Here is a 27557-nt window from a genome sequence, read left to right on the forward strand (position 1 = left end):
TGTTGGGACAAAATTGTTCAAAACAGTTTGCCATAGGTTGACAATGGTTTCAAAATAAAAGTGGAAACATATAATTTATTATAACTGAAATCAGCCCCAAAACTAAGAAACTTCCTAAAATTAAGGTTACAATTTGCAATGACATTTCCAAGTAGAATATAAGTAAAGCAAATAACGTCAATGAAACAAATTGGCTACCTAATAACACCAAAACCTTTTAATGAACTTGTTTAAAATTATGCCTGATAATCTTGCAGAGGACACAGCGAACCAAGTGTACTAATAACTAAATCCTTTGCTAAACTGGAGTCAAAGTCTTCTGGCATTTCATCAGCAATGGTTGAGCTGGAATGACATGCAAATTGTTCCGTTAATTCTTTTAAAGTTGAGCTGTGCAATATTTTTTAGAGCGCAAATAGAGTATTTCATATACATCCTGGAGCCTAAATGGAGAATTTAGGCTTTGTGCATTCTTTATTAATTCAGCTGAGTGTGAAGAGGTCCTCCAAAAGGCTGAGAGGCACGGCCGCTACAGATGGCTGGATGTCTAGATCAGCCCACGTTATTAACTAACTCTGGCAGCTCCAAACGTGCACAAAGTTTGAATCACGCCGGCCAAAATAATGCAGAAGCGCTAAAACGGGCTGTTATTGAATGGAAGCTTGAAATCGCAAATCAAAACACTGTGTCTCAGTGGTCATGATTAAGTCGGGCTTCGCGGCCTGGCTGGGTTGGTAACAGCTGTTGAACCTCGTCAACCTGCACGTCTCTTTTTGGTTATTTTTCCTCTCACTCACAGCGGCCAAAGGCACAAATAAAAACTGATAGTAATGCAGACGTAGGCTGACAAGTGATTTACCCATCCCCATCGTTTATTGACCTGTTATCTCTGGAGGAGTCAATCACTGGGATCATTAGCACCCTCTAGTGGTGAGACGTGATTAGGCAACTAATTAGAGGAGAGGAAAAGGTTAAAAAGGTTACACACACACACACACGTTTCTGTTGTGCACAAATAAGACTAAACATGCAAAGAGGGACTTTAATCAATCAGTGTGTTTTAAGAGATATGAGAGCGTTCAATTTAACTGAATTCAATTTAATACATTTATACAGCGCCAAATCACTACAAAACTGCCTCAAGGCGCTTCACACAAGTAAGGTTTAACCTTAACAACCCCTAGAGCAAGCACACAGGTGACAGTGGTAAGGAAAAACTCCCTCTGATAATACTGAGGAAGAAACCTCAAGCAGACCAGACTCAGAGGGGTGAGCCTCTGCTTAGGCTTTTCTAACAGTTACAAGGTTTTTACAAAGTTTAACACAGTTTTATGAAGCTTGGAAAAAAAAACAAAACATCTGCTGCAAGGCATGGGATCCCACTGTCAGTCCAACATCTCGCTGTCCAGACGCTACTCTCGCGTATTTCTCTCCGCACCTCGGACAGAGAGAAAAGGGGCAGAATCAGTCGGCCGGAAAAACCACACCTAAGATATAATTCATCAACATTAAATCAACAAGAAAGCAGAGAAAATACTAAAATGAACGCCAACCACTAGACCAGGGGTGGCCAAGTTCGGTCCTCGAACTTGAGTCTTTCATTGGATTCAGGTGTGTTGGAGCAGGGAGACAACTAAGTGTCAGGAAGGTGGCTCTCGAGGACCGAACTTGGCCACCCTGCACTAGACCTAAGTTTCACTAACAGACCCAAAATTTAGATAAAGCTGAGGCAGAGGCTTAGCATTGACTTACATTTTAGACATGCTGTGCATTTCTCTGTGCATGATCCAGCACACAGGTGTCACAGTGTGAGGACACCCGGCGGCTGGAGAAGATCAAGGAGAAGCCCATGTTTCACCTGGCTGGAAGATAGATGGCTACTTCAGAGAGGTGAGGATGGGCTGGTTATCCTCCAGGGTGGTTGCCATCCAGGTCAGTGGTGCAGCAGCACATAGCACCAATGCATGCTCGCAGGTCTGAGCTGGAGTGTTGAGAACATACTGAAAATAATAAAAAAGTTTGTCTGTCCAAGGTCCACCATCTGTTCTGTGTTGTTCATTGCATTGTGGGGTAACAGCAAACACCAGAATTATTATTATTATTTTTTAAGCAAAGAGGGAGACAGGAGAGGAACAGAAAGTGATTCTGTCAGGTGTGTGTCCTCTACTTGTGAGAAAAAGAAATATCAAAGGCAAGGAGGTGACAGCCCGAGAGGAGTCGAGCTTATAAGTAAAGAGACTCAAAGAACTGAGGTGAGAAGAACCACCACAAAAAAATTCTTTCAAAGAAGACTTTCAAATTTAAGAAGTAGTAGTTTATAATTCATGCAGATGGGTTTGAGTGTCTCTCAGCCTCCTGTTATCCCTGTTTCTGCCAGGACACATCATCCTCTTGTTCAGGAAGGTGGATTAAGGCTAATTGCATTCGTAACTGTGCTGGAAAACGCACACATGGCGACTCCTCTTCACAGGTTTATTTCAGCCTTTGCTTGAGATCATATGAATTATCGAAAGCATTAAGCAGGTAATATTTTTTAACATAAAAAACAGACACTGTTAATTAGGTGGAGTCCCAACACAGTTGGACGTGACTGTAGTTATGAGACTCGAATCCTAAGGGGTAGTACTACAGGTATGAGACATCTCCATGCAGTGGAGGTGCTGCAGAACCCATAACAATGTTTAAACAATAATTCAAGATCCAGGCTTTCAATGACTCCCTGGACTCGGCCGTCAGAAGTGTGTCTCTAAGTGGTCAAAGCCTCGAACTTGTAGAGACATTCTCTGATCTTGGCAGTGATGTTCGTGTCTCTGGGCCCTCAGTCCTTGAGATTGAGACGCCTCTAGGAAGAGCTTACTGAGTCATGAGGTCACTGCACAGAGATCTTTGCAGGAGAACAAAAGTTCAAGCCTGGTGCTTCCTGACTTATTGTATGGTTGTGAGTCTTGGACATGAACCGGTGACCTAAGGTGATGATTAGGTGCCTTTGGTACTAGTCTCTTTGGACAATCCTTGGGTGTCAGTGGAATGACTTTGCATCAAATAAAAGGTTACTTACGGAGTCTCAGAGTGTCACTTGCATGCTGAGGGAACTACAGCTAGGACATTTTGGACACGTGCTCAGAAGTCATATGACGAAGTCATACATAGTCAAAAACACCATTACAGACATATGTATGTATATTTACTTGTACATTAATATAATTGTGTGTACAGGGAGTAGGGTGTCAAACCCTCTAGCAGTTTTCATCACCCAAGGCCAAAATATGGCCAATGGGTATTGCGAAGACTTTGCGCCTGTCTGTCCGTGCTCAGCATTACTCTAGTCCCATTACTGCCAGGGTCTTCAAACTCACAGGGAACATTCTTGCGACACAGACCTTTAACAAGTTAAAAGATCAAGTATTGAAGTTCAAGTTTAGATTTGTGTCCAAGAGATGTAAGACCAACAGGTACAAGAATTCTTTTATACCCACGGTAAATAGTTTTTTTTAAGCACCATCATGAGTATTTTTAACTTGTTTTTTCTTATTGGTTTATGTTGTATTATTATGTCCACAGTTTGGTGAGTTTTCTTGTTATATTTAAGATCACGTTATGTTTAAGTCTATGTATGTATGGATGTGTTCTCTCTGCTGGCTGCACAACAAATTGCCCCATTGGGGATAATAAATAATAACCTTGACCTATTTTAAGTGGTCAAAAGGTCATTCTTTCTACACACTTTCACTGATTACATGCTCATATGGCTGAGGGTACTTTAGCATTGTGTTCTATACATTTTTTTTTATTTCAAATGTCATAAGATTATAAAAGTTGGGTTTGTATTTGGGCCATAAAGTTCTCAGTTAAAACTTGTTTGTTTGGGTCATTTATTCAAATTTTCAGGTGTGCAATGTGGTCATTTTGCAAGTCAGGACATTTGACACGACTTCCTGAAGGGACAACATGCATTTCGTCTCTTTCAGCTCATTTTTGATTCATTCTGTTCAATGTGATGTCCTGCTGCTGCTTCCGTTCAGCGTTCCGCCCTATTTCCATAAACAGCTGCAGTGCCATGGCTCTCAGTGAATGAAAATAGAGGAATGAATAAATGCAATGGGGGAAAAAAAAAAAGTGTCTGGGAACCCAATGCAAAGTTTGCTGAATTAGTTACCTCTTCTCATAATTGTGAACCATCAATTCCTGTTTTTCTATCATTTTAATCTTTGGACAAAGTGTGCATTGAAAAAGTAAGTAAAATAACACATCAGCATGTTTCCTCACACTAGCATGGCGGATACAAACAGAGTTTGATAATCAAAAGTTCACAAAAAACAACTTCAGGATGAGCCAGTTATTCAGATTAACTGAACAATAATGCAAAACATCAAAATTGAGGCAAATTAGAGCCGGCTGGGCTGGAGTCAATAACCACACAAGCAACTAGCAAATGTTTAGAAGGATGACCATAAAAGACAGACAAAAGTGGAATATGTTGTTCTGTAACACTAACTTATCGAGATTCCCGGTAAGTAGATTTATAGTAACAAAACCATAAATACATTTTCATTTTTGAGGAGTTCAAGTAAAAGATCGAGCACTTCTTTGATGTGCACCAAAGGTTTATTTTCTCCAGTTTTTGTTCACAAATTTGTTAAAATCTATGTTAGTAAGCATTTTGCCTTTGCCTAGATAATTCAATGCACCTGGCAGATGTGGCACATCAAGATTCTGATTAAACAACAAAATTATTGCATAGATGCACCTTGGAGTTGTCACAATAAAAGGAGACTAAAATGTGCAGTTAATCTAGAAAAAAAAGAGAATACCTTAAATCGGTGATGAAGCAGGATGCGGCTGATGGCGGATTACACATGGCCTAGAGGAAGACTGGTTGAAAGGATGTCTTATGGCAGTGACGTGAACATTCGGTCCACAGATTGGTGGACTCTCCTGCAGCCCGCAGGGAAACTGCAGACTTGATCAAAAACCTGTGACGTGTTGTCTGATTAACCTGCACATTTTAAAGTGGGTTGTTATTGTGACTCCAGCTGCAGTGATTAATCAAGTATTAACTCTTGCCTAAATTAACTGACAACTATTTTGATAATCAATTCACCATTTTTAGTCATTTTAAAAATATATATTCAAGCTCACATTTCAGTTTCTTCACTCCTATCTGGAAAACTGAAAAATACATTCAGCCTGTGCAATTCATTATTCATTTACTAATGCAATCTGCACGGTTGGCGAGTTCTAGAATATTCTTGCTTTATAGTATTTGTTGCATAGACACAAGCATTGATTTGTGTCCCAAATTCAATGTTTCTTTGTTTGCTCTGACAGGCATTGCCATGGAAACACAAGGGAGGGAATTAGAGTAAAGTTAAAAAGAGGCGGCATTCTCTTCTGAAGGAGGCAGCCCACCAGAGTGTGAAGGACTGGTATAATCCAAGACTAAAGACAGCAGTACGTCTCTCCGAGGGGCTGAAAGGACTACACTCAGCCCGAAAGTTCCCCACTATTGGTTTTATCTCAGGATGTACAAAACTGGTATACACTCCACTAACAAAAGCCTTTCTCTGTAGGGGAATAATCGAGTGTCCAGGCCTGTTCCCTCAAAAGTGAGAGGACCAAATGGATTCTATTCTAATCCCTTTCACAGATGGGGTGTTAAACATTGATAGGGCTGAGAGACAGGAAGAGCACTGCAGAACAAGACAAAGAGTGCTCTATTGTTCTGTAGTTGTGATTGCTTTGCTCTCCTACATCCACTTTTGTTGAATGGTAACATCTGTCCAAATGCAGTAACTGCCATCAAATACACGTACAGTGCAGCCTGGAAGGTCTGGGAGCATGTGTTGGGGCTGAGAGCCCTGGGTCCACCCCAAGAAGACAACCATTCTGTCCCCATCTCACGAAAGTAGCCATATGCAAGTGTGACTGTCCCACTCGCCTTTTTCCAGTCACTGTGGTTCTCAACACCGGGGCAGCTGTGAGATCATCATCAAGATGTGGGATCATGTCCGGAGGAACACACCGCATGGCTGTACTGTAGGGTCAAAGCTTTTTTTCCTAACCTGTCTGCATACGTCACTTTAGTAGGAGTCAGAGCTAGCTTGTACTGTAAAGGATATATATACTCGTACAACTTTAATATTGCAGCAGTGATTTGTTGTATCGTCTGTTTTCACCCTGTTTCACACAGCTGTGGCACATAGATGGTTACTTTCAAATGGTGGGATGCACTGGTTGTCTGTCTGAGTGGTTGCCATCCAGGACCAGGGGCAGTTCTGTAGAATGGTGGTTGCAGCAACACATGGCACCAACGAATGCAACCAGACTTTCATTTCTTGCAAATAAAGGGAGTGACACAGCCCCCAGTGACAGCGGCAATTACTGCGGTCGTGAGAAATGTCAAAAAAGACCATGATTGGAACAACAAAGGCTTGGCTGGAGAAGCAACCTGTGACAGACTAGCATCCAGAGGTGTCAAATACGGCTTCAGAAAGTAAAAGCCCTCCCATGTGTTGCTTCTACCTGTGCACCTAAAACAGGTGATCCCAATAATTAGCTCATCCACCTGCCTGAAGCTGAGCTGAACTAATTACAATCAGCTGGTTTATTGGGAAGATGGAACAAATATGTGGCTGGACTTTTATTTTCTGAAGCTGGATTTGACACCTCTGGAGCAAAGACTTTCATGCCCTTCAGACTACTGTATCCAGGGAAAAAACACCTTCTTTAATTAAACCATGCACTTTTTCAATAACAGTTTTCCTTATTATTATGGTTTCTCCAAAGGGGCCCATGAATGAAAGTTTGAGAAATGCTGGTGTACATCTAACTGTAGGTACTTACACAAATTACAGAGGGTATGGTAGTACTAGGGAGGAGTTGTCTGACCCCACTAATTAAGACGTGACCCCCCCCCCCCCCCAAAAAAGAGAGGCAAAAACATGACATAGAACCGTCTAATTTGACTTCAGACACACTTAAAGTGGACCATGTCATTTTGGAATGTGTTTTTGGACCACTCGCCTGTCTACCTCGGTCCCACTGCAACGGATCACTTAAGTCTAAGCTGTCTATATGCCAATGACCTGCCCCACACGGTAACATGGTGTTAACCACAAACCAGTGGGCGTTATCAGATCGCTGCCATTTTGAAGTATATAAACAACAGTCCACAGAGCGTCAGAGGTAGCGAAATGTGATAAAACAGGAATGGTAGTGAAGCTTGACAGCTGGTACATTCTGGGAACATTTCCGGTGGACGTCCAGCCAAGTCTACACTAACAGCTGATCTGCAGATATACGCAAAGGGGAGAAAGCCCTCCAGTGGCCGCTGAACCTACATAGACATCTACATTACAAATATCAAGTTTCTGTTCATACTTGGCTTGGGTTTCAGTGGGAGTTCATCAAAATGCTGCTATGACATTGTGACACCACTATCAGGCTCTTGTTGTTTGTATCTAACAGTAAAAGCAGCCCTCTGGTGGCGAAGAGGGAACTACCCAAATTCCCAGATGTGTAGGTAGAATGCCCTTTCGACCGTCCATGTCAGAAGCCGGGGTGGCATGATTGCTTCATGGTTAGCACTGTTGCCTCACAGCAAGAAGGCCAAGGGATTGTGTCCCACCTGATCCAATCCTCTGCGTGATCCCTGTGTTTGCGTGGGTTCCCTCCAGGTGCTCCGGCTTCTTCCCAGTTTCAAAGAAAGCCAGGTTGGGTGACCTGGTGACTCTAAAATGACCGTAGGTGTGCGTGCATGTTTGTCTCTATGTGGCTTTACTTCGTAAACTGTGCCAAGTGTCTACAGATGAATGCTTATGTTAGCTAGTTTCTAACTTCTACCTTAAGTTACAGTTTAACTAATACTGTTAGCAAAAGCTAACACTAGCTAACTGATATTAGGTACAGACCTCCGATTGTCACTGTATAATTCAAACTCTGCTCACATTTCACTATAATGCAAATGCTTCATCTAAAACGACAGTAAGTGCCGACATTACAAAAAACTTTCCAGTGCATAAATGTAACCTTTGAGACTATTGTGACGCACAGATCATAGCATATCTCAGCAGAATTGGGGACCACATTTTGTGGCCCTGCGGAACCGCAGAGCACTTCCTGGTTGATTCATCGCTGCACAGCGAGAGAGGAAAGTTTCAGCTCTTTACCACATTTGCATGTATTTCTCCTCCACACACGCAATACTCTGAATCCTGCTCATGTTGAATAAAACTGAATCTGTCAGTCAGAGTGCAGTCATTTTGGAACGTAAGCCCACAAAGTTCAGCAACTGTGCAGCTGAACCGTCCACGGCAGGCAGTGATTATGCAAAGGCATTTTGGCAGCGAGATGAAAACTGTCTCTTTAAGTTTTGTTTCCCAGTTTAATGGGCTTCATCATTTAAAACAAAAATCCCATCTGCATGACCAGTAAATCATTTGTGTTTTGAAAAAAAAAAAACTACTTTGAACTTGAGCTTTGTAATAAACTTACCCTTGGGTATTAAAAATATGAACTAGTTATGAGTTGTTATTATTACTGAAAACATGGAGCATGTTTTCCAAAAACAAAAAAATTAAAAACATGATTGCTCATTTTGCTTCTCTGTTTCATTCTTCTACACTGGGTTTGTCATTCATAGGGTGTTGCTCTGATGCCCATAGATCCTTTCTTTGCTTCTTGCCTCTGGAGGTGTTGCACATCTTCACCATCAGTATGACTATGGCCAGCACTACCACAACAACTGCCAAAATTATGTAACAGATGCCTGAGCTGCAGCCTGGTTCCTTTGCCATTTCAAAATCCCCTGCAAAAAAGACAAAGAAAGACAATTTATGACCGAACATAAACTTTTGTGTGGTTACCCAACTGGTGGTTTAAATGACTAATGCTCGAGCAAATCACATGATGCTGTGTTTACCTTCAGCATAGACGCTGACCGTCAAATATCCAGACTTTTCTGTTGCCACCTTCGTCCATCCATGAGAGAGAGAGAAGAGCCATTCTTCTGCCTCACAGAAATACAGCTCCTGATTTGCAGGATCTGGATTCAGCACTGCCAGACTAAATTCGTTTGGGACAGGGTGGGCAAATCTTAGCCGACCACCCTTTCCAGATTTGTCTTGCAGTGTGGAGTTTCGGTAAGATGTGAATATGGGGCGTGGTTTAGATTCTTTCTCCTGGTGGAAGAATGTGACCTGGAAAAAAGATTCATGACTGGATTGTCCGGCAATGTGACAGGGGATGGTGAAACCCTCGGATCTGCTGACGTTCAACTCCATATCTTTTTTGGACATGGAAAGATTTGAATCTGTAAAATGAAAAACATAATTAAGGTGCAGCGAACACACAAACAACTTGTAATAATGAAAATAGCATGAAAAAAATAGAAGAGACACTGTCCATAAGAAGAACTGAGGCTCGTTGGTGCCAGTACTTATTTTCAGATTCCCAAGTATGTGAAGTGAACGAGAGTCTAAGGACCTGATTTTCCAAGATCCCAGATAACGAGTGCTAAAACGTGTGGGCAACGCAAAAGTTTTGGGAGTTATTTACTAAGAGTAAATCTGCAACTGATACCAGGTGGTAATGTGACAGACAGCAGCATGTTATTGACTGTAAGCACAAAATGAAATTAATCAGCCACTTATGTTACTGGTTGCAGATACAAAGCACCTCTTTATCCAGATCCAATATACATAGAAGACAACTCGATACTTGAATCGCAGTATGTTTTATTGATTTAATGTTGATGCACACTGTAATGCACAAGTAGCACGCACAGATGTGCGTGTGTGATCCAACAAGCGCACACAGCTCGAAGTCTGTGAGGTTGTGAGGCACAGTTGTGAAACACACAGACAGTTGGCTGTGCGCCGGCATAATGTGAAACTCTGTATGCACAGTAGTTTGTGTGTTTCGCCAGCAGAATGCACAAGGAGCGCGCACAGACATGCATGCGTCAGCCCACATAGACCTCAAAATGTGCATGTGTGTTTTTGTCTATGAGATACAGACCAACGTCAAAGGCAATCAAGGAATGCCAAGCTTTCAAAGTCACAAAATACAGAGGCAATCAGCACCTGATAAATTTACTTTTGACCTTGATTAAATCATGTTGCCCGACAACATCACCTATTTAAATGTTTCCTCTCAAAATTTTGTGCTCCCATGTGGACAAAACACAGATTACATATTCATAAAGGCAAATAAGCTAAATTGGCAAAATGCACTATTTTGCAGACTTGACAGACGTCCTTGCTGCGTGCAGCGAATAAATTAGCATGCACTGTGTTTGCAAGTGCAATGGTGTTTGCACACATTTTTACACACGTGGACCTTCAGTAAAATGAGGTCCTATAACTCCCCCTGGACAGGATGCCAATACAATGCAGGTTACTTCCCTTCACACACATAGTACGAATTGCGCATGAAGCAGGAATCGTATGCAATACCTGTAAAATCGTAGCTGCCTCCAACGCCTCATACACCTGTTGCTACAACTATTTGCACACACCAGCGGCTGAAAGACAGAGTGTGCGCTGTGAGAGCCCATTTGATCCCTCCCGCGGCAGGTGTCGGCCAAATTCTGGGTGACACACACAAACATCTACACCGTTCACTTGGCACTTAGAAAATGTGTGGCCATTCGCGATGTCAGTAAGAAAACAGTCAGCAGACAATCACTTTGAAGTTGGTGGTGAAATTTGTGCCCTCGTGACTGTGAAGTTGCCAAGTACACATGTGGCATGCCAGAGTGTCGCCCCCTCCCAGGCAAAGTGCCTCTCATCTGATCACAGAGTGACACCTTGATCTGTACGCTGAATGGACAGGGGCGTGGTTGGCTGCTAAGAGCTGTTGAGACATCTCTGGTCCTGGATGTCACAGCTGCAGAACACGTACCGTGTTTTCACAGACACACGTGTAAAAAAAATACATTTATCTGCTTGTTGGTTTTAGCCATTTCACATTTCTGTTATAAGACAGTGATTGTAGGGCAGTGGTAAAGTTTCCATCTGGTAATCAGAGCTTTTGTAAATTGCAGGTTTGAATCCTGTAAGTGGCATTTATTTTTTAATTAACCAGGGTTATTTAACCGCAGGGTTCTTTATTGTGTTCCCTTTTATTTATGTCAACCCAGTGATATTCACTAATTATACAGCTGGTGTTTATTTTATTCTCCACATCAGCTGCACAATGTGGTGCACCATGTCCCAGCTGCTCGCACTGTGTTCCTGCTCGCACGACGCCATCACAACAGGATCGTTCACACCTACCTATCGGCTCGATGTTTTTGTGGTTCCGCCGTGATTAGCCCCGATTTGTACTTATTCGTACTATGTGCGAAGGGGCCCTAAGACAAGTACCCATTTAGAGCAGGGTGGACTCAAACAGTGCAAATTGAGGAACTGAGCCCAGATTCACAAATTAGGACACTATTATCCCACTGAGTTGCCCAATATGATATACCAATCATAGGTCCTCCAAAATTATATATATATATATATATATATATATATATATATATACACACACACACACACACACACACACACACACACACACACACAGTGAGGAAAATAAGTATTTGAACACCCTGCGATTTTGCAAGTTCTCCCACTTAGAAATCATGGAAGGGTCTGAAATTTGTGCATGTCCACTGTGAGAGACATAATCTAAAATAAATAAATAAATAAATAAATAAATCCGGAAATCACAATGTATGATTTTTTTTAATAATTTATTTGTATGTTACTGCTGCAAATAAGTAATTGTTCACCTGCCAATCAGCAAGAATTCTGGCTCACACAGAGCTGTTAATTTTTCTTTAAGAAGCCCTCTTATTCTGCACTCTTTACCTGTATTAATTGCAGCTGTTTGAACTTGTTACCTGTATAAAAGACACCTGTTCACACACTCAATCAATCACACTCCAACCTGTCCACCATAGCCAAGACCAAAGAGCTGTCTAAGGACACGAGGGACAAAACTGTAGACCTGCACAAGGCTGGTATGGACTACAGGACAACAGGCAAGCAGCTTGGTAGAAGACAACAACTTGTATGATTATTTAGAAAGTGGAAGAAACAAGATCATTGTCAATCTCCCTCGGTCTGGAATTCCATGCAAGATCTCACTTTGTGGGGTAAGGATGATTCTGAGAAAGCTCAGAACTACACAGGAGGACCTGGTCAATGACCTGAAGAGAGCTAGGACCACAGTCACAAAGATTACATTAGTAACACATGATGCTGTCATGGTTTAAAATCCTGCAGGGCAGCAAGGTCCCCCTGCTCAAGCCAGCACATGTCCAGGCCCATTTGAAGTTCACCAGTGACCATCTGGATGATCCAGAGGAGGCATGGGAGAAGGTCATGTGGTCAGAGGAGACCAGAATAGAGCTTTTTGGAATCAACTCCACTTACCATGTTTAGAGGATGAGAACAACCCCAAGAAAACCATGCCAACCGTGAAGCATGGGGGTGGAAACATCATACTCTGGGGGTGCTCTTCTGTAAAGGGGACAGGATGACTGCACCGTATTGAAGGGAGGATGGATGGGGTCATGTATTGCGAGATTTTCACATTGATTTCTAACAGGTAACCTGTTTCACAGGAAACATTGATTTTCACAGGTGTCAAATACTTATTTGCAGCAGTAACATACAAATAAATTATTAAAAAAAAAAAAATCATACATTGTGATTTCCAGATTTTTTTTTTTTTTTTTTTGGATTATGTCTCTCACAGTGGACATGCACCTAAGATGAAAATTTCAGACCCCTCCATGATTTCTAAGTGGGAGAACTTGCAAAATCGCAGGGTGTTCAAATACTTATTTTCCTCACTGTATATAGACATGCTCCCACAACAATCATTTCAGTCAAGTCCAGTATTTTTCAAGGATGTAAGATAGGAAATACATGGTTGCCACACTTTCAGAAACCCATCAAGAGTTGATGAGGAGTTGGAAGAGAAAAAAAAAAAAAAACCCAGAAGGGCACGGACCCTCAACAGCTTCAGGAAAACCTACAATCTGAACATTATGGCCTCTGCTGCGTCCCTCCAGGTCTGCCATCTTGGATTTTAACCACTTGTCTTTTCAAAATGCAGAGTACTCAGCCTTGAGCTAGTCCAAACACTGATCAAAATCAGTGTGCGTGGATTCAAGAGAACTGATGCGTAAACCGTGGTCATGCACGCCGATTGGCCACTGTTCACCTTGGACGACAATCATTCAAAAGAAAGCTTAAAGTTCATCGACAGCACAGCTCTGTGGTCTTCCAGCAGAATGCTAATCCCTGCCATAGTTGCAAGTGCAGCTGCTTTGGACTTATTTTTAGACTTGGACATTTGGCACGTGGTTGGAAAGCAGTAAATATGAAAAATAAAAATAGAGTGTGATGGTTGCAATGCAGAATACAGTGCAATACAAAAATAGGAAACAAAATGTGACCTTCTGACCTCTTAAAATAGGTCAAAATTAACCATCTTTGAACTTGTGCAAGGTCTGTGTCCCAAGAATGTTCCCTGTGAATTTGGAAATCTTGGCAGTAAAAGGACTGGACCTATGCTGAGCACAGACAGACGGCTGGACATTGCAAAACCCAATGGCCGCATTTGGGCCTTGGGTAATAAACTACTTAATTATTTAAATTGCAAGATGAACAGTATGAATGAATGAAAACAGCTTTTGTAAAAATTATAAAAAACAATTAAAAAACATAAATGGTGCCGAGGTGATCTAAGTGTAGTACTTCAAATCCTTTATCGAAAAGATCAGTATGTCTGCATTGTCTGGTGAGAAAGTAGCAATAATAACTTCATTTATGTAACAAATATAAATGCATTAGTCCCACCCATTCAGACTAGTTGTCCCACCGAACAGACAGTTGGCAAAAGTTGGGAAAACTAATTATTTTCCGGAGCTCAGTGGACTTTGAGCCCTCTCAGTTCCACCTGCCCTTTGAGTGTGGTGCTCAGTCCAGGGGGTTCATGATGGCACAGTAAGCAGAAACAGACTCTTCATAATTCATTATGTTTTGGAGCTGTCCTTTCCGTGTTTGGACCCAGACGTTTGCAGAGCCTGCAGCACGCCGACTGTTTTTAAACAAGCTCCTTTTACATGAATGTGCAGCTGTTTTAACCCAATCCACACTTTGATTTTACTGCAACTGCGTCAACATTTCTGCAATTATTAAACACAAGTCATCATGACAAGAAATTTCTATTTCATACGATTATGCAAATTCTGCAATTAATCCATAGTTCCCATGCATGCTGCTTACTGTATCCGCACACCATGAGGTCCTCTGTCTTTGGACCCTCAGATGTACGTATGAGCCCCATTGACAGGTTGTTTTTTTGTTTTTTTTTTTTAAAGTGCACATTTAGTGTCGCACATGTAAAACATCACTTTTACATCCAGTCTCCTTCAGACAAGTCCGCGGATGAATACATGAACATTTCCAAGACCATGATTATGTCTTGAACTTCATTTTTACCTCAATTATTAAGAAATACAAACAGTATGGTGCTGTATGATAAATCCGTCCGCAGGTGACAGTTCCCAAAAACTGAGTGACTGTGCAAGAAGGTGACTCGTGAGGAAAGCCACCAAAATGACAACACAGCCCTGAAGATGTTGTCGGTTTCTGTGCCTGTCAATGGAGAAACCGTGCATTGTGCACGCTTTGCATTTTACTTCAGCAGTTCCCCAGGTTCATCAAGAAATGATACAGAGAAGGATTTTCTTAAGAAGAACAAACAGTTCAGCCACAGTTTCCCAGAAGGCACATGAGAGATGCAAGCCTAGATTTAATCTCTTTTGTTGTAAGCAAATCCCTCTCTGCTCAACTCCACTATGAAGCTGGAGTTGTGAAGAAAAACAAAAAAGCAAAACCATATCCAATGCATATTAAATGCACATCCATCCCCTGACCTGTCTGAAGAAGACTGGATGTAAAGGTCATGGTTTACGTCTGTTTTAATAAAGAGTGCACTTACTGGTTCACACCATCATTTTGGCTTTTAGATTTTTATTTCTTTTAATTTTAATTAAATAACTTTTCACTGAGTTTAAAGGGCATCATTTTAGACATTTTTATATAATAAGCCTGTTTTTCCTTTTGGGGGGGGGTTCTACCTCTCTATCCCACCACCGTGAAGGATGGTGATGATGGCATCATTATGCCGTGGAGATGTTTCTTTGATACAAGCCCTACAAGGCTTCAAAGCACAAAAATCAATGCGGCAAAATCCAGGTCAGACCTTGAGGAAAACTTTGTAATTTTCCCTTTTTTCAGCAACACAATGATCCTAAAAAAAACAAAAAAAACAACAAAAAACAAAACAAAAAAATCCAAGTGGTAATGTCGCTAGAGCAGCACTATTAACATCTCAAAGTGGGTGAATTGGAGTCCATATATTAAAATTTGACCTGACAAAGGACATTAAAACAGCAAAGTCATAAAGATCAATAGGACTTGTTAGAAAGAATGCACGGAGGAATGGAGAAAAGGTCGAGTCCAGATATGAAAAACAGAGAGAGGGAGACATACCCACACAGAACAAAGGCTGCAGACTCTACCAGACATACACAAATACTTAGACACGAATTGGAGAAGTGGTGGTTTGTAATTTCTCTAAAATAGTTGCACATATGGACACCACTGGTCATAAAAGTGTACACTTGTGCAGGCAGACACACACACATACACACAAAGCCTTTTACAGTGTTGTCCACAGGAGGGGATTACCTGTAATATTTACTCGCAGTGTAATGGGACCTGCATCCTGTGAGGCTTTGTGCACCCAGTCGCCCTCATCATTCAGCTGGTACTGCTCCACCTGGCACTGGTAGGTTCCACTGTCCCCCTCATGAGCTTGCTGAATTCTGAGCTGGAAAGTACTATGGGTGGGCCTGGAGAGACGAAGCCTCCCTTGCAAGCCTGTGAGATTCTTGTTCTCTGGGTACCACATCAGGCCTGTGTGATTAACCTTCACCAGAGGAACTCTGATGACAGTGGATTCAGGTCCAATGTAAAACCAGGTGATTGCGTAGAACAGAAACGGGCTGGGTGACGACGTGAGTTTGGACTCCAGTTCAACTTCGTCTCCCTCGCTGACAACTAGCTGCTGATTTGCTTTATCTAAATGGAAGTCATTAACTGGAGAACAAGGGGTAAAGAGGAGAAAGTGATCAACAACCGAAGAATCTGTCAACCAACATGTTTCTGCTTAGCACCTTTCAGTTTAAAACCAACACAGCAAACTCACCAGGCACAATTATCTGTAACTCTGTGGTTCTGGAGACCCGTGCAAGCTGATACCATTCACCATGAGGGTCTTGTAGCCACTCTACCACCTCGCATATATATGAGCCGTCATCCGAGATGCGAGACTTCTGAATAGACAACTCAAAATTAGGACCTTCACTGCGCCTCATGGTGATCCGGCGCCCACGGCTCAGCTCAACCTGGGGCCCGAATGTCACAATGCCGTCACGGTCAGAGCTGACAACGATTTCCCGGCCTGCTTGCCGCTGGACCAGCCAGGTGACAGCAAAGCGTGAGGAGGTGGCAGTTGCGGCGGTAACGGAGCATTTTATTTCAATGTCAGTGCCGATGTTTTTTGTCATAGCGGGGGTGGACGCCACGACGAGCTTGCTCACTAAGAGAGATACAAAAGTTAGAATTTATTTTATACTTTTCAGTCAACAGCAGCTATATGAAGGATGCAGGGTTTCGGGTACTGCAGTACCTGGGTTTTTCACCATGACAGCCAGCAGGTAGGAAGGAGGAAGCTTCTTGTATCTTTTCTCAAGGAAGACAGACACGCCACACTGGTAGCGTCCTGCCTCCCTGAGGCTTACACCATTGATAAGCAGAACATGCACAATTTCATTGTGTTTACTCTCCACTTTCAGCTGGAAGCGGTTGCAATATCCAGACCAGCTGATGTCACCGTTAGGGTACAGTGTCACAATGTTATCTGGGGATGAGGCATTTTCATGCTGCAGGCTCCACATCAGTGTCATTGGCATGTTCAGCCCTCGTATCCGACACCTCAACTCCACGTTGTCCCCTACAGTCACTATATTGGTGCGACTTATTAGAGTCACTTTCACAAAGGACTCTGTAACAGAAATAGAAAACAAGTTAGAAAGAGGAAAGACTTCAGAATGCAATCACTACATTACTGTGAGCATTCATAGCAGAAAATGTGTGAAAATGGTTCCGTTTCTGCTGGTAATGCAAACACTAAAACCTCATCATCAGCAAACTATTTTAATAATTAACATTTAGCAAATCATTAAGCACACATTTTCATACAACGCTTGAGCAACCAAAACACTTTTAATCAAGTCTGCTGTTGCTCAGAGCATGCTAATTTATGTCGAGAAGCATGAATGCAGATCATTTTAATATGACTTGGACTCAGAGAGGTGACACTGAGATGGTTTAGACATGTAGAGAGGAAGCACATGGGGTATACAGAGAGAAGGATCCTGAGGATGGAGCCACCAGGCATGAAGAGAACAGAGAGGCCAGAAAGAAGGTTTATGGATGCACTGAGGGAGGACATACAGGTGGCTGGTGTGGCAGAAGAGGATGCAGAGGACAGGGTGAGATAGAGAAGAATGATCTGCTGTGGTGACCCCCAAAAAGGAGCAGCTAAAATAAGGAGAATAAGAGGTTCTCCTGCACTGTCAGACAAGATCACAGTCTGTGGGCAAATGAATTTATTCTTTATTGAGGTACGTATGAGGTCTGGGATCATATAGTTCTACTGGAACAATCTCTTATGTCAGACAGCAAAGTAAAAATGGCGATGTACTTTAAATGTTGACTTTTGCCTCTTAATATTTGCTCGGACTGACCGCTGAGCCTTTTTGGTGTCATGGGCACAATGCAACAAAACACCACTTACTGAAAGGTTGTCACCTGATGATGCCTCCACACATACATTCAACTTAACGAGTTGGTCCGAGGGACAATGCCAATCAACAGACTTGCCACAGGCCCATATTTCAACCATGCCAAGCTTCACTCTGGCAGACATGGTCATTATCTGCACTCTGCTTGAGAAGAGTTCATTTTAGACATTTTAAACAAGCCAGGATAGCCTAATCATTTTGGGCAGTGTTCATCCATGGGCGGCACGATGGTGTAGTGGTTAGCACTACTGCCTCACAGCAAGAAGGCCCTGGGTTTGCTTCCCACCTGACCCTTTCTGTGTGTAGTTTGCGTGTTCTTCCCGTGGTTGTGTGGGTTCCCTCCGGGTGCTCCGGCTTCCTTACACTTCCAAAGACATGCATGTTAAACGGTACGATACGATACACTTTACTGTCCCCTTTGGGAAATTTGTCTTGGACTCCAAGAGCTGGTAAGAGATGGTAAATGGACTGCATTTATATAGCGCTTTTCCATCTGAATCAAAAGCTCAAAGCGCTTTATAATCATGCCTCACAATCACCCATTCACACGACGGTGCTGCCATGGAAGGCGCTCACTACACACCAAGAACAATTTTGGGATTAAGGACTTTTCCCAAGGGCCCTTAGTAATTTTCCAGCTTAACGGGGGGTTTGAACCGAGGAACCTCTGTAGTCTCAAGCCCACTGCTGAACCACTAGACCATCACCTCCCCAGCGGTAGATTAGGTGAACTGGACACATTAAATTGACCATAGGTGTGAGTGTGGTTGTGTGTCTATGTGGCCCTGCAATAGGCTGGCGTCCTGTCCAGGGTGTAACCCACCCCTCGCCCTTTGACTGCCCCCATGACCCTTAATTGGAGTAAGTGGGTATAGAAAATGAATTAATGATCTAAATGGTGATCCACTTCAAACTGTGGATTTTGTGATCCGTGACTCCCTTAACTCTTAGATATGCAAATAAAGTTTAATTACGACAGCTCAATGGGATAAGAGTTGGGCTCCCAATTTGTAAATCTGGGCTTGATTCCCAGTTACACTACCCATCTGCATCCTTGGACAAGTCTGCACCTGCACTAACCCCCCCACCCCCCCCAGTGAACCTTAATTAGAAGAAACAGATTGGCAAAATGAATGAATACACATCCAATACTGCATTTAAGACCTGCAACCCAATTAAAAACAAAACACATTGGGATGCTACAGAATTTACCACTATGTAATGTTGCCATTCCTTCTGGCAACACAAGATGTTTTGTCATTGAGGAATGAAGCATGTCAGCAAGCATGTCTGCAAACATGTCTTAATGTGTGCAACAGTCCAGAGTCGTTGTTGCAATTTTCAGTTCAGAATTCTCCACATATTCTCTGTTGGGGACAGATCAGGAATGCAGGCAGGCCAGTCTAGCACCCGTACTACTACTCCTTCCACAGCCATGCCTTTGTAAAGTGTACAAAATGTGGTTTCGCTTTGTCTTAGTAAAAAAAGGCATAGCAGTTCCTGGAAAAGATGTCTTGTTGAAGACAGCACATGCTGCTGTAAAATCTGAATGTAATTTTATTTATTTTATTTGTTTTGTTGTTTGAGGAAGACATCTCAAGCAGACCAGAGTCAGAGGGGTGGCCTCCTGCTTAGGACATATTAACAGTAAGAGATCAAATGAACAAAGTGCAGACAAAACAAAGTCCATATTAGATCTGATTCTTAAACGTCCCAATTGTAGGTTGGTGTTAAATTTTGTAACTCAGCATCCAATCAAACAGAAGTCAAAGCAAATGTAAAAATCACTTTGGCTGTTTTTCCCGCGACCCGATCCTGGATAAGCGGTTGAAGATGTATATATGTACTTTGGGGTATTGTTTAATTTGCCTTTTGCAGACTATCCCAATGCTTTCTGATTTGGGTTTGTAATACAGCAAATGCACTTTGTTCGGAGAACAAATAGTGTGGCCTAATATTATATGGCAGAGACGCTACACACGCTCTGATTGGCCGATTACCAGTTGGATATTTTCCCATATCCAGACTGGTTTCCATGACAATTTGTCCACAACCCGTATTTTCATTACCAACCAGGAAGCTAAAAACACGATTATAAAAACGAAGTCGGACATGAACGTACTCCATATCTAAACCACATCTGAAAAAACACACAGACTGAAAGTTTACCAGCTAACGACCGGACCATCTGTTAGCAAGTTCTTCATGGAGGTGAAGCGAACAGATGGGACTACGAGCAGTCAGCAGCTTTCATATTGAGGCGACACTGTACGTTTTCGTGTTTATATATATGTATAATAGCCATATAATAAAACTGTTAACCAGTCTGTACAGGGATATCAGACCTCTGTGTTTTTCACACAGACCTTGCTGACGCTCGGTCCGAACCGACAAGACATTGGTCTGATACTTCCCCGTACAGACCTCACAGTCAGTTAATAATCCTTTAATATCACCCACTTTAAGAAAACAACCGGCCCTGAGCTATAACGGATTACAGCTGCCGATGCATACCTGGCAACTGAGCCTGACTTAAATGTAAAGACAAGCAAAGACATTGGCAGTCTGTCATCCTTAGCTGTGCTGCTCGTGGAACCAACACCGACAGATAATTGCATCCTTTTTGAGAATCTAATCAGAACAGATTAAGAGGGGCCTGTTGTGTCAGTGTGTAGATTGCATCACTATTTTTTTCCCCGTCAAATTGTTCTGCTATGAGAACATACCTACATAGACGGAGACTTTTCTTACCCATTTGAGTGACTGCAACCGTGGTAATCTGAGACTTGCTGATGGTCTTTTCAATGTCACCGGTGCTTTTCATGTTCCACTCAGACACTGTGCACTGATAGACCCCTGAATCAGACTGTGTGATCTCATCCATCTCTAAGGTGAAGGTGTCAGATGCTGGACGTGTTGCTGTGATGCTGCGCTGTTGAAAACCTGCCGCTACCCTCATAACACCTCCCAGATTCAGACTGATGACATCGGTGAAGACGCTCCCTGAAATGGATGTGGATTTTCGTTGCCAGGAGATAGAGAGCAGACCTTTGGCTCCTTCAACTTTGCAAGTGAGCTGCAGCTTAGAACCTTCGTTAACGTCTACTACATTTCTTTCCATTTTGACTGAGAGCCCACTTTCTGTTATAAGAGAAAACACAAGGTGACACTACGTACATGACAACAAATGACACAAAACTGTTGAGAACTTAAAAACAGAAGCCAGAAGATAACATTACAACAGCCACATCCAAAATGGCTTATCTTGTATTGTTTTAAAACAATTCTGGCTGCAGTTTTTTCCATCTAGACTGTGTTTATAGGCCTAGGCCAAAGCCTTGTGCCTTGGCTGTGTAAAAACTGATAAAAAAAATGAATGTTTGCAATTGTATGTGGCTGTAAGACTGACCTACTGCCAAGATGCTGACCAGCTCAACATTAGAGTATTGGGCTGCTCTGGGTGTAAAACCACCATCTACATCTCGTTCCTGAGTCCAAGCCCTACACAGATACTGTCCCTGGTCCAGGGTTCTGACATGGTCCAGAATGAGACGGTAATCTCTGTTGCTGATCCGAGCCACCTTGAGATCTCCTTGTTGCTCTTGGCTGCTGTACTCTGGACCCACACTCAGAACTCCTGTAGGACCGATGCGAGCTAGTTCTACACTCCCTCTGACCCAGGCTACGGTGAAGAACTTCTCCACCAGGTTCTTTGAGTCCACGCTGCATAACATGGACAATTCCTGCCCTTCCTGCAGAGTTGTTTTCTGCACTGAGATGGTCACCACCAAGGAGGACTCGTCTTGTGCCACTGCTTCTCAAGAGCAAAATATAAACACTTTAACATACAGTAAATTTCTGCAAATTTAAAAACTGTGAACTGTATCAAAAGTGTGTAAGTAGAAAGAAAAAACAATGATAACATATTGTTTCTAACCTTTTGCTGTGACATTCGTTTCCTCTGCAGTTTTGTCTGCAATAGCGTACCAGGAGTGGTCAGGATCTTGGATCCACTCCTGAGCTTGACAGTAAATCCTGCCTTGGTCTGACAGCTCCAGTTGAGCGATCGTCAGCCTGTATGTGGCTTCTCCTATTTTATCTAATCCAATGAGTCCAGCTTGGTAACGCCCTTCAAACCCATCTCCAGGTCTCAATGAGAAATCCCTGTCCAGGGAAATGATAGTCTGAGCATTGTCTTCACCATCTTTTTGGAGATACCAGGCAAGAGACAGGTGGGTGTGTTGGATGGTGTTGCTGGAGGCTTGGCATTTTAAAGTGAGGGCGTCACCTTCATTGTGTCGCAGAGTGGTGGAGACAGGTGATGATACTCTCAAGGAGTTGTCAATCACTGTGGCATTAGAATCAAGAACACAAATTATAGAGTTCATCTTCAGTTACAACATGTTATGGCATCAAATGCTCTGACGCTTTGTCACAGCCCTTGAGTCAGTCTATCAATGTATAGCGTGCCATGTGGGCGCGCCACACTCAGATATAGAAACATTAGGAAGGCGGGGGTTGGACCACAAGAGGTGCACCTGCTGCTGGTTTGCTAACAGGTGCCTGAGCCAGAAATAACTAAGGGGAAATTAAATTTAAAAGTTAAAATAATTATTAGAGTTAGGGTGGTTTTCTCAAACTGATTCCAGAAACAGTTGAGAGTCAGGCTTTTTATTCCTGACTAAAAAGGCAGGTGATTGAATTGCTGACTGATGTTAACCAATGAAATGATTTGGTAGAAAGTAGAAACTTGTTATAGTGAAAAACCACAGCCTACTGATCCTTTCTGGATCCATTCTGAGACCACCAGGGTAACGGTTAAGCTGTCTTCACATGTTGGCAGTAAGCGGCAGACAGTAAACCGAACTTGACCTTTCATTATTTTCAGTGAGACGTTGAGGGAAAATTACGCTAACTCTGGCTGTGAGCACGCCACTTGTGCACAACGATGGCACTTCTTGTTGTCAAAGGTTTACCAGAGCATCAATGACGTACAGTTCATCCGGGTTTATTCTCCAAACTATTTCCCCACATAATGCAGTTAAAGAAAATGATGGCATGCTGTAAATAATTTCATTTGAGCAATTACACTATTGTGTAAATAGCTCTGAATGAAACCTGAACTACCAGGTGAAATGTTTACAGCAACGTGTCAAAGGTCTTGAGGAACAGCAATTTACACACAGCTGTAAATATTTTTGCTGGTAGTTGTGGTTTTATTCCAAAATCGTTATGACAAAGTATAAATTTTCTTGAATGATGTCTGATTTTGTTGATTTTTTTTTCTCAACAATCATGCAACATGGGAACACATCCTATTTTGGATGTATTCTCTTCTTCTCAAAACTCAAAATTACAAAATTCTGCAAGGAAGAATTGTGATGAGGGCCTGGATGAATCAAATAAAACCATCAGTAATAAAATATATCAGGAACTGAAGGAGGACAAGAAGCATTTTGGGTGAATTTCCCAACAAAGAACCTATATTTTCCACAAAATTTAAAATTTTGTGAGAAAGAATTGTGACCAGTACTTAGATGAATCAATCAAAGCTATCGGAATCAAACTCCATCAATAACTGACATATACAGAATACTGTAGACTCCAATTTGTGTTCAGTACCATCAAATTGCTAGAACCTCCCATTTCCCTGCTGCTGTTCGCCTATGTGCGTACGCTACGTGGAGAGTTATGTTTGCTGAAGGCTGTGACAAAGCGTTGTGATTTCATGGCTTGGGAATGGGACCAGGCCAAGGTCAAGCTTAAAACTTTAAGGGCAGTGAATGATTCTTTATAATATATAAATGTATAATTACCTTTCACTGTCGTCTTATCACTGTAGGCCCCAAAATAAACAGATTCAGAGTTGACTATAGAACACTCATATTCCCCTTCATCACTCTTCTGCAGCCTTTGTATCTTAAAGATGACTGAGTTTGGAGACACGTATTCAAGAGTGATATCTTTGCTCCTCACCCGTCGTCCATACATGGCGTACGTGAAGTCCTTATCGTGTGTGCTGATGATTTGAATCGGAAATGATGGATTCTGAAGACTGAAAAAACTGAATTGAAATTCTTTATTAGCTTGGGCATTGGCAAAGCCACTCACGTCACAGGAGATGGAAAGGTAGGAGTCCATCACCCGGTAGAGAGGACCAGGCTGTATTTCTGTTTGCACTTGGGCTTCTCCTGTGAAAAGAACAGGTCGATCCATACGTCAGCGTTACTGTGACTTCCAGTCTCAGGCATGTTGGACTCAAGTGCTAAACTCCAGTCTTCCCTCAAAAGGTAGTACTGGAGAAATAAAACAGTAAAAGAAAGGATTGTTTGGTTGTTTCACTACTTCTTCAAGGTGTTTGGATCAATTCCCACCAAACTTAATCTGTGTATGTTGGTTGACCACAGAACTGTCCTTAAAGGGTTTGTTTGGTCAAAAATTAAGTCAAAGTCATCAAGCTCAATGGGGTCAAAAGTCTGATTTTTTTTTTCTTTTTTTAACTCTGATGTCCAACAAATTTGCCACTCATATGGAGTCTGTTTCTGGAACTGCCCAGGCAAAGTCAAATTTGCCAAAAGTCACTTACTGGATTCAATGTCACTGGCTCAAAGGTCAAATTTGATATTTTTCACTCTGATTTGCACCAAACATGGCACACATATGGGTTCTGGAATTGACCAGAAGAGGTCAAATTTGGAAAAGGTTAATCACTGGGGCCAATGTCACATCTGCCTGCCTGTTGTTGGTCTACCTCGTCTGTTTGGTGATTTCTGCCAAACCTGGTAAGCCAGCGAAGGTTGACCCCAAAATTGCCCTTAAAGAATTGTTATAGCAAAGATCAAATCATTAGATTTTCAAACCCATTTAGACAAAAGTGGCACAGAATCACCCTGGCAAGGTCAGCCAGAAGACAATCATTTGAGTGCAGGTCAAGGTGACTGGAGTCACATGTCAGTTTGCTGTGGCCCTAACTGTCTTCAAGTCCACAGGTACACTTGCCTAGTTTGTTGAAAATAAGAAGTACTGTAGAGTACAGTGTATAAAAGTTACTGTGAGAACCATGAGTTTCCAGGTTTATCACAATCTGAAGGAAATAAAATGCCCACGATAGACACGTCAAGCACAAAAATTTAACTCACTATTGTTGAACAATATCTGGATAATTTGAGAGTCTATCAAATGTCACATTTACAGTGATGTGAAAAAGTTTGTGCCTCCTTGAGCAATTACACAATTGCCACTGGGCAAGTTTATTCTTTAACATTTAGATAAGGGGTTCATAATATGATATTGCCAATATGAACCAAAAAACAAACAAACAAACAAACAAAAAAATGCTGTCTGGAAACGATCTAGAATTTCAACCCCTGAGGGGGAGAAATTCAAGGGATCAGACGCTATGGCCAACATTTGGATTATAAGTAATTAACAGGAAATATTATGGATGTTATGGATGGGTCACAGATGTCTGCAATGACAGAGATGAAGGAAAAGACAATATCTCCCCCCAGATAAATATGTCCTCTTCATTAAAATGAGCTGTAATTTTGCAACATGTTATACAATAAACCTACAACGCTTGGATTTCTGTAGAAACTACATTTTCTCAGTCTTGTGAAATTTGAAAGGACCTATAGCTTTAAATTTGTGATATCCAATTCATATAAAAGGCCTTCTTTCTATTAAAATATCTAAAATGATGCCCTTTAAACCCACAGAAACAAAGCTATACAACATGATAAATGAAATAAAAAATATCAATGCAAAACAATGGCATGCATAAGCTACTGTAGCATAGCACAACTAAATTATCACTTTTAGAGCCTGTTTTAGTTACACGTATCAAGGGATGGATATATTAACAGTTCCAAGAAATACAAACAGTATGGAGCTGTATCGTAAACCTGCCTGGAGTAAGTAACCGAGCAACTGTGCAAGATAGAGACTAGTGAGGAAAGCCACCAAAAGTAAAATAAATAAATAAATTTCATGTCATAATAAAATTTCAAGAGGGCAGAAATATTTTCATAGTACTGTATATTCTGTTTGGAAGTGTAAAAAATTAGCTGTCACAAAAACATAATTATGATTAACCATTTCACACATTACTCAGCACTGTTTTAGAGTCTTTACAATTATTGAAATAACGATGTATGTCCACAGCAATGAGACAGTTTGCACTCTACACATACGTAAACTTACTGTGTAAAGCGAAACTGTTAAGTGAAATTGTGTGTATTAACGCTGAAGTTCTCAGATCATTTTCACATTCAACTACAGTGCATGCACCGTGTGTGTATCTGCTCAAAGAACAGGTACACACTCGGTGCATGCAATATATTTCAAAAAGTTCAGAATAGATTTCTCTAATGGTTTGTGAAGGCATTGGCCTTGTGTTAATGGCAGAGGTATGTGTTTGGAATTTAACACAAACAAAATGAGAATGAATCCTTAACCCAAGGCCCACACACCTGCATGAAGCCTCCCTGAAATCTTTTTGTTTGCTTGTTTTTGATCTCTTATTGACAGAGAGACAAAGTCAGAGGCTGTTTAAATGCTGTAACTGACTTTTTAATTAAGTAACTATGTATGTGGAAAGCATATAATTATATACATGGATTGGGATGCAATATATAAACTTTACAAATGTTTCTTAGAATATATTTTTGCACTTATCTCAATATATATATATATATATATATATATATATATATATATATATATATATATATATATACATACATTTTTACATTCTCATTCAATATGATAATCATTCATCAGGATGCAATGAAGTTGTAGGAATTCTGGACTTACCACAGTGCAAAAGTAGCTCAAAACACAAACAAAAGAGCAACGTCAGCCTCTGGACGGATCGCAGCCAACTCCTCATCCTGAACCTTCACGATGCTCACACATCAGCAGATGTGACTGGGCTCATGAGAACCCATCTGTCTTATTACAGACAATTACACGAAGTGGGGTTGTTTTTTTTTTTTGCTTCCTGTAGGTGTATCAAGAGGAAGTCTGAAATGTTTCCTGAAATTTCAAAACTGAAGTCAGCATCACATACACACGAGTTACACAAGAGCATGTTGTTCTCAGATATGTCTCCAATCTGTTACATCACTGACTGTTGTTCATTTCAGATAGACAAAAACACTACAACTGCAGAATAAAGGTGATGTTTGCTCATTGTGCAAAGAGGTAATGTTTTTTGAGGACCTTTGTCTGCCTTTTAGCAGAATTACACAAAACTACCGTACCAAACTGATTTTCTTGAAACTTGGTGAAAGGGTTGGATACTGGCTGGAATTATTTGTTTTCTTCATTTCACTTTTTCCATTTTTTGTGAATTTCTCAAGAGATAATGCACAGATGTTTGTGAAAATAATCAGGGATATGTAGAGTGCTAATACCTGGATTATCTTAAGAAATTAATTAAAAAAATAAATAATCAGATTAACAAAAGTTCATGGTTTCTTCTTTGGCCCACGTCTCATCCTTTCAGCAAATTTCAAGAAGGTCGGTATAGTAGTTTTTGCGTAATCCTGCTAAAGCATATCTCTAATAGTTACACAAATACGTTTGAAGTGTTGGCGGAGGTACGTATGCACCCTCG

At 41.5% G+C, this 27557-nt stretch overlaps 1 protein-coding gene across 1 annotated transcript; it reads right to left on the reverse strand.

Moving 5' to 3' along the window:
• Positions 1-1686: 1686 nt before the first annotated feature.
• Positions 1687-27016, reverse strand: LOC117525072 (immunoglobulin superfamily member 3-like). Its single transcript, XM_034186904.1, has 10 exons — positions 26753-27016; positions 23755-24129; positions 21876-22286; positions 21348-21752; positions 20690-21079; positions 16762-17136; positions 16279-16671; positions 15759-16169; positions 8921-9310; positions 1687-8806 (listed from the first exon to the last, which is right to left on the reverse strand). The coding sequence occupies exons 1-10, from the start codon at positions 26826-26828 to the stop codon at positions 8610-8612; spliced, it is 3423 nt and encodes a 1140-aa protein (XP_034042795.1). The 5' UTR covers positions 26829-27016; the 3' UTR covers positions 1687-8609.
• Between the last annotated feature and the right edge of the window lie 541 nt (positions 27017-27557).

Source organism: Thalassophryne amazonica, chromosome 14 (genome assembly GCF_902500255.1).
Source record: "Thalassophryne amazonica chromosome 14, fThaAma1.1, whole genome shotgun sequence".
NCBI lineage: Eukaryota > Metazoa > Chordata > Actinopteri > Batrachoidiformes > Batrachoididae > Thalassophryne > Thalassophryne amazonica.